The sequence below is a fragment of the Saccopteryx leptura genome, chromosome 2 (assembly GCF_036850995.1).
Source record: "Saccopteryx leptura isolate mSacLep1 chromosome 2, mSacLep1_pri_phased_curated, whole genome shotgun sequence".
In the NCBI taxonomy this organism is placed as follows: domain Eukaryota; kingdom Metazoa; phylum Chordata; class Mammalia; order Chiroptera; family Emballonuridae; genus Saccopteryx; species Saccopteryx leptura.
In genome coordinates this window covers 160804860-160818274 of record NC_089504.1, presented here as the reverse complement: position 1 = coordinate 160818274, position 13415 = coordinate 160804860, and the positions used below count along the sequence as shown (strand labels likewise).

The window sequence follows — 13415 nt, the reverse complement described above, 5'->3', positions numbered from 1 at the left end:
CATACCTCTCTGTATAAAAATTCCATCAGGAAAGATTTAAGTTAGATTTAAAAAAAGACAAATAATATAACATGCTACTTAAGTAGTGTTTTCTTACATTCTTTAAAACCAACCAAACAAACAAAAAAACCAATAGATTTTTACAATACATGTCGGCTTCTATTAGAATGTGTTTGATGGATGGATTATCTATTTATGAGCACTATGTACTTAGTCCTGTCTGGGGTAAAAGTCAGAAAGAAACAGTTTTTGCCTTAGAGAAGTCAGAACCAATTTGATAAACAGAAATAACATTCAGCCTGACAAGCATCCAGTACTAAGCTCTGCAGGTGCTGTGTCTGATCGCAGTGGGGCCTTAAGGAAGGAAAGTTAGTTGGAGTAGGTGAGTATTAATGCAAGAGGTGATTAGCTGGCCTCTGGCCGGGGGTTGAGTCCACAGCATCAGGTCAAGAGGAAGACTGGGCATCCTAGAACAAAGGCAAGCCCCGGCACATGGCAGGTCTCTCAAAGTTCACATCAGTTCCCAGTTAGTCCTTGGCATTGATTTTGTCTTTGGGCTTGATTTTTTTTTTATTTATTCCAGGACGGTTTAAATATATATTTTGTGGCATTAAGAAACTCAATCTTTAAAACATCAATACCTAACTTTAGTTTTTTCTTTAGAATGTTGTCTCTTTATAATGATACTCTTAGGTAAAGTAACTGCAAAAACATTAAAAAGAGCATCTAGGCCCTGGCCGGTTGGCTCAGCAGTAAAATGTTGGCCCAACGTGTGGAAGTCCCAGGTTCAATTGCCGGCCAGGGCACACAGGAGAAGCGCCCATCTGCTTCTTCACCCTTCCCCCTCTCCTTTCTCTCTGTCTCTCTCTTCCCCTCCTGCAGCCGAGGCTCCATTAGAGCAAAGTTGGCCCGGGCGCTGGGGATGGCTCCACGGCCTCCGCCTCAGGTGCTAGAATGACTCTGGTTGCAATGGAGCAATGCCAGAGGGGCTGAGCATCGCCCTCTGGTGGGCATGCCGGGTGGATCCTGGTCAGGCACATGCAGGAGTCTGTTTGCCTCCCCGCTTCTCACTTCAGAAAAATTTAAAAAAACAAAGAGCATATACTACTCCCACATGTAAAAAGCGATAAGAGTCTATTTTTATGAAGTTCAAAGTGATTGTGTATCTTGGAGGGGAATTATTCCAAGACTGCTAGTATTTCTCTGGCTTTGTAACCATCCCCTCCCTCCTTTGCTAATAAACTGCCAGCTCTATAAACTGAAGCAACAAACTAGGCTTGTAGAGGATATCCTCAAGCCTGTGCCCAACTCGTTCTGCAGCCACCTTCCTTCTGAAACATGAAACCCCAGCAAAGTGCATGTCTTCCTGCCCTCTACTAAGGTCCCGGCTGACTGCTGACATTGCTCACAGAGCTGGAATAAACAGAGGGCAGAATGGGGAAGACAGGTGCCACCTCACTTTGGCATACTGATGTGATCCTCTCCACCAGCCCCTTTACCTGGTCAGCTCCTGCTCATCCCTCAGCTCTTTACTCATTTCATTCTGGAAACATGAGGCCACTGGGCTGTGAAGCATCACCTCTGAGTGCTCACTGCAGGCTGCCTTCCCCTAAGCCAGAACTCAAGCCCTGTTGTGATGGTGGGACCTCCATCTGCACCCACTACTTAATTCCAAGAGCAAGGGCTCTGTCTTGTTCATCCCCGTTCCACAATCTGAGAGAGCTTGACTGGGAGAATGAGGATGCATGAGACAAGGAAAGGACTTTTAAGAATGTTTCTATTTCCAGTTAACTCTCATTTCTAATTGTCTAATGGGAAGTCTTTCTGGAAATAGTTTTCCTTCCAACATATTAAAATTGTAATCACTTCTCAACAACTAGCAGCACAAAATAGGATCTACTCAAGCAATCATGGACTGAGTACAAGCTGTGATGTACTTGGAATGGGTGTTCTTGGAATGGCTGTGCATATAACTATACAACCATCAGGGCCCTTACAATGCTGTATACACCACCTCACCCACCATTAAACAGGGAACTTTGTGGAGCTGGTCCTGGGGCCTCTGGTCTTCGCTTTCTGCCTGCAACAGACTAGATGGTCAACACCCAATTAAAGCTTTTTATAGAAAATTGTTTCATATTTGATAAAGCCACAGCCTTTACAGAAAGGTTCATATGTTGATTGAGCTTTTCAATTCACCTTAACCTAACAACACACTAACATTAAGCTCATGACTGCAAATCTAGCCCTTCAAATAATGACGCTGTATCAGGAAACATAAAGTCACCTCTGACAAGGCAAATGCACAGGCCAGAGGAGGAAAGTGTAGTGATCAGGAATTTTGTCTTTTGCCACAGTTTTCTTGTGTACCAAGAATAGAATATTTTTCAAGATATAGTTAAGTCATGCATTATAGCTAAAAGTGGAAAGTTAAGAAATAAAATATTTATGATTTAAGACCTCTATTTTTCTGATTTTAATGTTTAAAGCAAAATCTGTCCAAGTACAGTACCTTTCTTCACCATTTGCAATGCAATCTGGGTGACTGTCAGAAAATAGACACCAGTTTGGAATATTCTAATCAAATCCACAGTGCCTCCGTACATGAACATGTTTAAGTTAAGGCTCCCCAAACAGGAAGCCAATCAGACAGGAAGTGAAAGAAAGGGCTGCCTTGAAGCAATTTAAATATAATATTTTCATGTAATGATAACCTGAAAAATGGAGACTAAAGCAAAACCTCTCAAAGGTCCAACATAAAAAAAAAGTTGTAAAACAGCTAAAGACAATATGTATATGTTTTCAGAAAAAGTAAGTTGCAAGTAAGTTCCAAGTACTCTACTAAGGTTTTTTGTTTTGTTTTGTTTTGTTTTGGGGGGGATTAGAATGACAATCTATACGTGAACCATAATTCATTTCATTGTTTTAGTTTGAAGATACATAAAGCATTTCTCACGTCCTGCAGAATTCTAGAGTTCAGGCTCTTGGTTTCTTTGGTTACTTTAGGCTTTAGTTATTGACAAGTCTTAAGTAGCTTTCAATCAAATTTCATTGTTAGGTTTCATTTGGCCTCAAAATTCCTATGGTCTAAATCTCTATTTCTCATTTGGCAATATTTCCAGACCTCATGTTAAACATGCATCCCATTTTCTGGCCTGTATCCATACCAGTTTAATGACCCCCAAAACCATTAAAATTCCTTATATATATTGCCAAAATAAGCAGACCCTCTAAATGGTATAAAATTCTCATTTTTCACATCAATATGTTACAGCTTTTTTCAGGTTTCAGAACCACTCCCTAACCACCAGCATTTCAGTCTCATCTCTTTCAGAGATAATGGGTGTGTCCATAAAGTCATGGTGCACTTTTGACCGGTCACAGGAAAGCAACAAAAGACAATAGAAATGTGAAATCTGCACCAAATAAAAGGAAAACTCTCCCAGTTTCATACCTATTCAGTGCAGTTCGATGTGGGCTCACGCACAGATTTTTTAGGGCTCCTTAGGTAGCTATCCCATATAGCCTCTATAGACTCGTCACTGACTGATGGCCTACCAGAACGGGGTTTCTCCACCAAACTGCCGGTTTCCTTCAACTGCTTATCCCACGGAGTAATGTTATTCCTATGTGGTGGTGCTTTGTTATAAACGCACCGATATTCACATTGCACTTTGGTCACGGATTCGAATCTAGTGAGCCACAGAACACACTGAACTTTCCCCTGTACCGTCCACATCTCAACTGGCATGGCCATGGGCTGCTCTGCTGTATACATAGTGTTACATCATCATCTGCGCATGCGCACATGCTGCCACATCATCCTACAGAAACTGGGAGGGTTTTCCTTTATTTGGTGCAGACTTCACATTTCTATTGTCTTTTGTTGCTTTCCTGTGACCGGTCAAAAGTGCACCATGACTTTACAGACACACTGTATTTTTTTATGTTATACTAAAGTTTACAGGAAATCCATATCTTAATTTTTTTTAAATAAAGAATAAATTTAAGCAACTTTCTTTTTGCTTTTCTATTTGAATTTTATTATTACTAAAAAATGTTATCCATTTCAAATAACCATTTCTTAGGTGTTCAGAAAGACCATAGACAAATGCATAGGTAGTAAATGTTTAAAATGCTGACCATGCTATGCTTTAAAAATGTACTCTATCTGGGGATTTCTGAATAATCAACTCCTAGTTGTTAAACAGTGCAGAAACTTTAAAGAATTTAATTGACCTTTCTCTTTACTAATTGCCATGGGGTCACATCAGAACTTCAACAATTTATAGACTCCTTTCCTAACTTCCCTACTCCCAATCTTTGTGTTTAAGGTAAAATTCCTGCCATTGTACATCAAAGAGTTTTTAAAAATCAGTCTTTCCTTTCTGTTTATGAATTGTATTGGGAAACAGTTACATAATGGTTGTGATGTATACCCCAGGTCTATGCCTACTGTCTGCCCCATATATTGACAAAGTTTCCAGAATCACTTTTACTTTGTAGCTTGCCTGTTCTAGAACCCAGCTTCCAGTAGTGGTCTACTTATTCAGATTCCCTTCCTTGGCCATTGTTCTATCCCAACCAGCCCTATTTCTTTACCTTTGCTAATTTTATTCCTTTTCTCCACCCCCCCCCCCACTGCCAACACAAACAGACACACCAGGAATGCACCCCCTCAAGCTGGCTGATGGGAATCCTATCTGCCTGGCTAGGCTCAGAAGTTCTGCTGGGTCTAGATCACAACAAGATTTTAGCTTCTGAGAAATCTGGTCCATTTGCTCACAGCCACAACACTTAGCATTTAATTGGTTTTAATATAAAACAAAACTACATATCGAGTTTGTTTCCAAACTTTCAATGAGCTCCCCTTAAGCATATGACTTGTCTATAATGGTTGTTTCCCTCAAGGTGATTAGAGCCATGGAGAGCTTGTGATATTCCTTTGAAATTTTCAGCATTTTTTTTTATTGTGGTAAAATGCACATCATATAACATGTAGCACCTCAATTATTTTTAAAGGCAAAGTTCACTGACACTGAGTCCATTCACACAGTTGTGCAGCCGTCACCAATGCCCAGCTCCGGAGCTCTTTGGGGCACCACTGTCACAGACTACAGGAGGCAGATAGAAAACTGCCAGTTAGTTTTTAATGATAAAAATCTAGTTTTAACTCACAGAATTGGATGCCTAAAAAAAGGGGGGGGATATCACTGTATATTTATTATATTTCAATAACACTGATTATAAAAGCAAAATAAGGAGGGATGTAGTGGGAGTGGGCTGGGGACAAGTGGGGCCGGACCACAAGTGCACAGGCATGGGCAGAGGAGGGACAGGGATTTTATGGGAAGTTATAGGAACCCTTGAAGAGGGTGAAGAGAGTAGTGACATTCACTCACTCATTGCCAACATTTTTGAGCACTTATATTTTCGGCACTGCGCCAGCCACTGGAATTGGTTAGACATATGTCTCACAAAGTTCATTCTGAATGCATTACGGATGGCTGAGAGGGTGAAGCTAGTGGTTTTTGCCATCATCCAGGTAAAAAGTACAAAATTAAGGCAGCAGCAGAGGCGATGGAGAGCATTACCTGTGGTTAATAGGGACACCACGAAATCACCTATTCCATCATTTCATTCCTACTTTTAAATCACTCCAACCAGTGGCTAGGTACATTAATTTGTTATGCAGCACACCAAACAAGCCTCATGGAAGATCTTTCAATAACAAAGAACCCGTGGTACATACAGATAATAACATAAATTGAGCATGTGTTGTGTTCAAGACACTATGGCAAAAATGGTCTAATTAGAGCAGTATCATTTTGGTAGAATATTTATGGGCAGTGATTTGCTGCAAGGCTTTTTGTAGATGAAACTGGAGATGACCTGAATGTTTACCCATACAGAAATGATTAAATAAATTGTAGGAAACTATACAGTGAAATACCATGCACTGGATCTATATGTAGTAACCCAGAATGATCTCAAAATGCACTGTTAAGTAAAACACGAATTGCAGAATGTATTATAAAGCATGATTGCATTGATATAAAAATATTAAGTTGTCTGTATATGTAAACATCTCTATAAATACAGAGAAAAGGGTGAGAAAAGAATATACATAGGAGGTTTGGAGATGAAAGTGAAGGAAACCTTCAGTTGGTCCATATTGCAATAGGAATGTAGCTGTGCATTCCTTCTATAGAAAAACCAAGTTTTATAGGGGATATACCAAGTGAGTATATTGTATTACATCACAGGCTCATAGTTCTTACATGAAACCTTTATTGGTAATAGAAATCATATAATATGCTCATAATAATGGCTAAGACTATATAAGTGTGTGTGTGCAGGCACCTGTGTATCTTTTAAATTTGCCAATTTATTTTTAGACTGTTTTTTTTTTTAAATGACTGATAGTTATCTATATCAGAGGACATTTGAGATGAGACCATACTGGCTATTGCAAAGGGTTTCTCCTTAAGTTACAAGAAAACCATTTAAGAGAAATATGAATATATGTAATTTATTCTCACTTAATTACAAAACCCACAGAACACAAAAAAAAATTCATTACAAGTGAGCTAATCAAATTACAACAATCTTTGATCTTTTAGTTCAAAACACACTAGGATAGCATGCAAGAGGTACTCTCCTATTTTTAGAATTGTATTTGAAGTGCATGCTGATTCCACAGAGAACATTTGGACACAATGGACACTGCCCAAGTCTACTCTCTAGCTGTCTGGGCTCATTCAAGAATTTTGTTTTCTTGGTTTTCAAATTAATATCTCTGAAGAATACTAGCTAGAAAACTGGTCAAAGAGTGATGAAGACTTCTTATTTGTTTATTTTGAATTTTATAAAGAATGTTTTCAAATGCTATTAACACAAGCCCAGTTAGCAACTATTGCCCAGTGACAGTTGAAAAATTAACTCAAGGAACTCACATAGCATTTGTAGGTGTGGCCTGACCTGTGGTGGCACAGTGGATAAAGCGTTGACCTGGAAATGCTGAGGTAGCCGGTTCAAAACCCTGGGCTTGCCTGGTCAAGGCACATATGGGAGTTGATGCTTCCAGCTCCTCCCCCCTGTCTCTCTCCCCTCTCTCTGTCTCTCTGTCTCTCTCTGTCCTCTCTAAAATGAATAAATAAAATAAAAATTAAAGCATTTGTAGGTGTGAATGAGTGAGGGTCGCCCCAGAGGATGCTCTGGGGAGCTGAGGGTCAGGAGCCTCATGAAGAATGTCTTGATAAGAAGTGTAAACTATTTGTAATTTGCTGACTGTGAGGAAAGTCAGAGTATTAAGAAGCCTTGTGACACCAACAGCTACAGGAGCTGAAAATGCACATGATACATCGGGTAACACGTGGGAACAGGATTCTAGTAGTTTATGACCCCAAGTAACTTCTAGGATTGACTCCTATCGCAAATGCAAAAAAAATGCCACAGAAAGAGGGGACAAGCATCTTTAAAGCGCCAACAGGGTAACTGTAAAAATGTGAATAGGAAGAAGACAGAAATAACAAAGTTTATTACCATACCCTCTAAAAGTTCCTACTTGGAATGGACTGAACTGAGCAGGACATCAGACAAGCAGGTAAGGCAGGCAGGCTGCCCTCCACACAAATTAGAAAAATGCAACTCTTTTTCCTGGTTTTCCTATGTTTTAGCCTTATTAATCCCATTTGGCTAAGCAGCCTTGAGCACTGAACAACCTATACAATTCAGGAAAATTACTTGTTAGTACTTTAGTTACAGAGTGAGTGATGTAATCCTATATGTTTGAACTGAATATTCAAAGGAAAGAGTAGGTAAGTTGGTCAAGAGACAGGTAGTCACAGCAAACCACTTGTTAAATAATCTGAGCTGAGGACTTTAAGGGGCCTCATCAGAAAAAAAGATGATTTATGCCTCGGTCATTATTTCTGCCAAGAGATGAGAAGTCAGACACAATAACCCATAAAAGAATGAGATATTAACACCATATACAATTAACATTGCTTTTCTATATCTGCATACAGGGACTGCCTACTTCTACTTCTCTAAACATATCGGTCATAAAGGCCTCAGAGGCACATCTCTGTAGCAGAGCTGTTCTTCCAGAAGGAATGAGGTGGCTGGAACTTCCACTGAGAGCAAGTGAAGTGACTTTTCCTCTTTGTCCTGAGTCCACCCCTCTCCCCACCCAGTTCCTCTAGAGAGCCCATGTGTTTTAGTTATATTCAAATGTAAAGCATGAAAAACAGTTTGACAACTCCATGAGTCCACTGAGATACTTGCAATTTCCTTGTTGGTTTACTCTCCACTCGCCTCTACACCTGCCCCACTTCAGTAGTAGTGCTCAAATATCCCAGAAGCAATGAATACGTAAATGTTCAAGAAGCTTGAGGATACCATGAGAGCAACAGCATGAAATCTGGCCCTTTCATTCCAGTAAAGAAAAAACTGACTGGATTGCCTAGAAAGTATCTCAGTGCCCACTAAGAAAGGTGTGGACACTGCTGTCCAGGCTCTGCTTACCCTGGGAGAAGGGGGAGGGACATAACATGACAATATCTACGTGGCCAAGAGGAACGCTAGGTGGGGCGGGCCTCACCCACCTGCGGGGACAGAAGTTGGGGGAAGAGCAGGGTGGTGGAGAGAAGGGCTGCTGACCCCTGGCTTTGGTTACTCAGCTTGAGGACCTACATCTGGAAGGTGTCCCCAGCATCAAAGAGGTTATAAGTGTCGCAGGTTTCAACAGGTCACAGCAGCCCCTCTCCTTTCCTTTTCAGATGATTAAAATCCTTCCTTAAGTTACTTGAAATACTGAAAATTCCCTCTGGAAGAGGCCTTTCTCGTCAAGGAAAAGTCAGCGTTGCTTACCTCAATAATGTAGAGGACCACGTTCTTATAGAAGCAGTACAGTATGCACTTGGTCACCCGGTTGTAGCTCCAGGCACCGTGAACCAACAGGAGCTTCTGTAAGTAGGAAAACTGGAAAAAGAAAATAAAGGTCAGAGAAACCCATCATTTAGGAGTGAAAGTTGTAAAATGTCCTTGGAGAAAATGACAGGTAAGGTAATATAGGTAAAACCAGTCACTTAGAAAAGTAAGGGCCAAACTTATTGTCCCAGTGAGAAGAGCTAAAATCTCTCTAATCTACATAATTAAATTTCTCCCAAATATGCAAGCTGGACTTCTAATTATTCTCATGAAATTCACTTCTGTAAATGTTTTTAATGGGTCTTAATTATTAAAAGAAGGTGACCAGCTGAACTCGAAGAAAAGTACAGTATGAATCAGACACCTCAAATCATAGGTTTTATAGTGACAACAGGAGCAAGGGATAATGTCACTCATGCAACAGTATCCTTTTATAAAGGGACACACATATATACACGACATATTTCCACTGTCGGCCTGCAGGTTAAAAACAGCTGCAGACAGAGACTCACAGACACACACATGGACACACAGTCACATAGGGACACGAAGAGAGAGACACTCAGAAATGCACACACCCTCGGCCTCAACTACTATACCTATTTTGTTCCCCCTTTTTGCCAACTACTATAGAGCACCTCTTGTTAAAGTGCTATGCAGTTGGGAAAAACAAACAAACAAGAAGCATACATACTAACAAAAACTAACATACTAAGCTGAGAGTAAGTAATGTAATGGCTCGTACAGTTTGAAATATCCAGCAATATCCTAATATTCCCATAAAACCCAAATACTGTCTTCTCAGACTCAGCCTCCTAGCCTGGCGTGGACTTTTGTGTCCTATTCCACCAGGGTACCAGAAAGTGAGCACTAAGCTGGAGGGAAGGAAATGAGTTATTGTTGTTTGGTTTGTGGACTGTGCGGTGTGGATATACTGTTAGGAACAATCCTGTTTAAATTTACGGTGTCTATACATTCAATAAGCCTCACACCCATGCTCAGTTTCCCCTTGGTTGTCTTGAACTAAAACCTTAATCTCTTGTTCTGAGTCACAGGGCAGTCTACAAACTCAAACTCCGTGACTCATAATCAGTCTGTACTGATGATGTTCATAAATATTAGAAATTCTTTTGCTATTGTAAACTTCCTATTAATTTCAGATTACTTTTAAAATTAAATATCTGTAGAAAAAGACTCTGACAAAATACATTATTTTCAAGAGGGAGCCACACAATTATTTCCATTAGGACTAAGGAAGGGGACTTAATCCGATATGATGTCACCTTTTAGGGAGTTCTTCCAGATGACCAGGATGAGACCGGTCCCTCACCTGCATACTCTGAAAGCTAAATGGCGGCTCCACAGTGCAGGACTAGGTGCACATGGAAAAATAAAACTGCCCATAAAGGCTCATCAAGGATGCCCAAGAGGAATGGGAATAACTAGCTAGAGCAATAGAAAGGAAGTCAGTATTGACCCAGAACCCCTGACTCTCCACTTCAATGGGAACAGAGAACATCTGCTGGCCTCATCCCTGATGCCTCAACTTTAGCGTCACAATGATTTGTTTCCAGGAAAAGAAACACAAAAAAATCCTAAATCAAAATGCTGTTTTCATGAGGCATGAGGTCGTTCAGAAAACATTAAGAAGGTAGGGGCAGGAATGGTTCTCTCCTGGGGAGAAGAGGCTTCTGAGGGCTCAGGCAGCCAGCACAGGCGGCCACAGGCGAGATGGCAAGTCCGAGGACAGCTGTCAGTTCCGGGAGCCGCCGGATAAAAGCACAGAAAGGCTGGAAAGGAGCATGCAGAGTTTTGCCTACTTCATCATTTTTCCAACAACAATTCTTTTTTTTAATTTTATTTATGTCATTTTTTATTGAATTTATTGGGGTGACATTGGTTTGCAAAACTACACAGGTTGCAAGTGTACAACTCAATAAAACCTCATCTGTGTACCACATCGTGTACCATACCCCCAAGCAGTCTCTTTCCAACCCCATTTCCATCCTGTTTGCCCACCTCCACCTAACACCCACCTCCCTTTCCCTCTGGCTATCATCACACTGTTGTCTATGTGTTTATATATATATATATATATATATATATATTCCTTTTTTTACTTAATCCCTTCATCTCCTGTCATCCAAATTCCTTAAACCTTTGCCACTCTGACAGCTGTTAATCTGTTGCATCCATGTCTCTGTTTCTATTTTGTTGTCAGTTTAATTGTTCAATAGATTCCACATATAAGTGAAATTCTACGGTACTTGTCTTTCTTTGACTGGCTTATTTCACTTAGCATAATAATCTCCAGGTCCATCCATGCTGTTGCAAAAGGTAAGATTTCTTTTTTTTTTTTAGATGGCTGAGTAGTATTTCACCATGTAAATGCACCACAGCTTTTTATCCACTCATAGACTGATGGACTTGGGTTGTTTCCAGATTTAGCCTATTATAAATAATGCCATGATGAACATAGGGTTGTATATATTCTTTTGAATTAGTTTTTCTGTATTCTTAGGATATATTCCCAGAAGTGGGATCACTGGGCCAAAAATCAGCTCTCTTTTTAATTTTTTGAGAAAACTCCATACTGTTTTCCACAGTGGCTGCACTAGTCTATTCCCTCCAGCAGTGCAAGAGGGTTCCCTTTTCTCCACATCCTCGCCGGCACTTGTTGCTTGTTGATTTATTGATGGCAGCCATTCCCACAGGTGTGAAGTAATATCTCATTGTGGTTTTAATTTGCATCTCTTTGATGGTTTGTGGAACTGAGGATTTTTTATATGTCTACTGGCCATTTGTATGCCCTCTTTGGAGAAGTGTCTATTCAGGTCCTTATTATTGTTTTTTATTTTTTTTTAGATTTTATTTATTCATTATAGAGAGGGGAGAGAGAGAGAGAGAGAAAGAGAGAGAGAGAGAGAGAGAGAGAGAGAGAGAAGGGGGGAGGAGCAGGAAGCATCAACTCCCATATGTGCCTCGACAAGGCAAACGCAGGGTTTTGAACCGGCAACCTCAGCGTTTCCAGGTTGACGCTTTATCCACTGTGCCACCACAGGTCAGGCCACCTTACTATTTTTCAATTGTGTTATTTGACTTTCTGATAAGTTCTTTATATATTTTTGGAAACTAATCCCATATTACAGTGTGTCCATAAAGTCATGGTGCACTTTTGACCGGTCACAGGGAAGCAACAAAAGACAACAGAAATGTGAAATCTGCACCAAATAAAAGGAAAACTCTCCCAGTTTTATACCTATTCAGTGCAGTTCGATGTGGGTTCATGCACAGATTTTTTAGGGCTCCTTAGGTAGCTATCCTGTATAGCCTCTACAACTCGTCACTTACTGATGGCCTACCAGAACGGGGTTTCTCCTCCAAACTGCCGGTTTCCTTCAACTGCTTATCCCACAGAGTAATGTTATTCCTATGTGGTGGCGCTTCATTATAAATGCACCGATAGTCACGTTGCACTTTGGTCACGGATTTGAATTTAGCGAGCCACAGAACACACTGAACTTTCCTAACCGTCCACATCTTGACTGGCATGGCCGTGGGCTACTCCGCTGTATACTTGGTGTTACGTCATCATCTGCGCATGCGCACATGCTGCCACATCATCCTATAGAAACTGGGAGGGTTTTTTTTTTTTATTTGGTGCAGATTTCACATTTCTATCGTCTTTTGTTGCTTTCCTGTGACCAGTCAAAAATGCACCATGACTTTACGGACACACTGTAGATTGATCATTGGCAAATATGTTCTCCCAGTCAGTGGGTTCTTTTTTCATTTTGTTGATGTTTCTTTTGCTATACAAAAGCTTTTTAGTTTGATTGAGTCCCATTTGTTTATTTTTTCCTTTGTTTTCCTTGCCCAAGGAGAAAGTGGCAAAAATATTGCCCAAGGAGAGATGCCCAAGATTCTACTGCCTATGTTTTCTTCTAAAATTTTTATGGTTTCATGACTTACATTTAAATCCCTTATCCATTTTGAGTTTATTCTTGTGTCTGGTAGTCTAGTTTCTTTCTTTCTTTCTTTCATTTTTTTTTTTTTTTTTTGCATGTACCTATTCAATTTTCCCAACACCATTTATTGAAGGAAGTGTCTTTACTCTATTATATGCTCTTGGCTCTTTTGTCAGATATTAATTGACCATAAAAGTGTGAGCTTATTTCTGGGCTCCAAAGAACAATTCTTCAAGCTAAATTTTCTTCTATAAATAACCCTTCAATGTACTTTCTTTAAAACCCAATCAATATGATTTAATCCACATTAAAATGAACAGATAAAGACTTCAACCAAAGACATTTATCATTTCCACTAGGAGAAAAGGAATTCATCAAATCATGGTCTTTTCCACTCAGTAGTTATAGAGAAAGCACACTGTCAGGTGAAGAGGCTGTAAAGCGGGGAGGAATGCTGCCCTAAAATAATGGGACCTCTGCCTAATTATAAACAGGACCATGGGCAGGAGAAAT

General features: G+C 40.1%; 1 protein-coding gene across 4 annotated transcripts in view; it reads right to left on the bottom strand.

Moving 5' to 3' along the window:
* The window catches only part of ATP8A2 (ATPase phospholipid transporting 8A2), a 726487-nt gene that overhangs the window by 262797 nt on the left and 450275 nt on the right, over positions 1-13415 (bottom strand). For all 4 annotated transcript variants that reach the window (XM_066369169.1, XM_066369168.1, XM_066369167.1 and 1 more), the window contains exon 27: positions 8875-8985. In XM_066369169.1, the coding sequence (XP_066225266.1) occupies positions 8875-8985 (111 nt within the window). The remainder of the gene's footprint in view (positions 1-8874; positions 8986-13415) is intronic.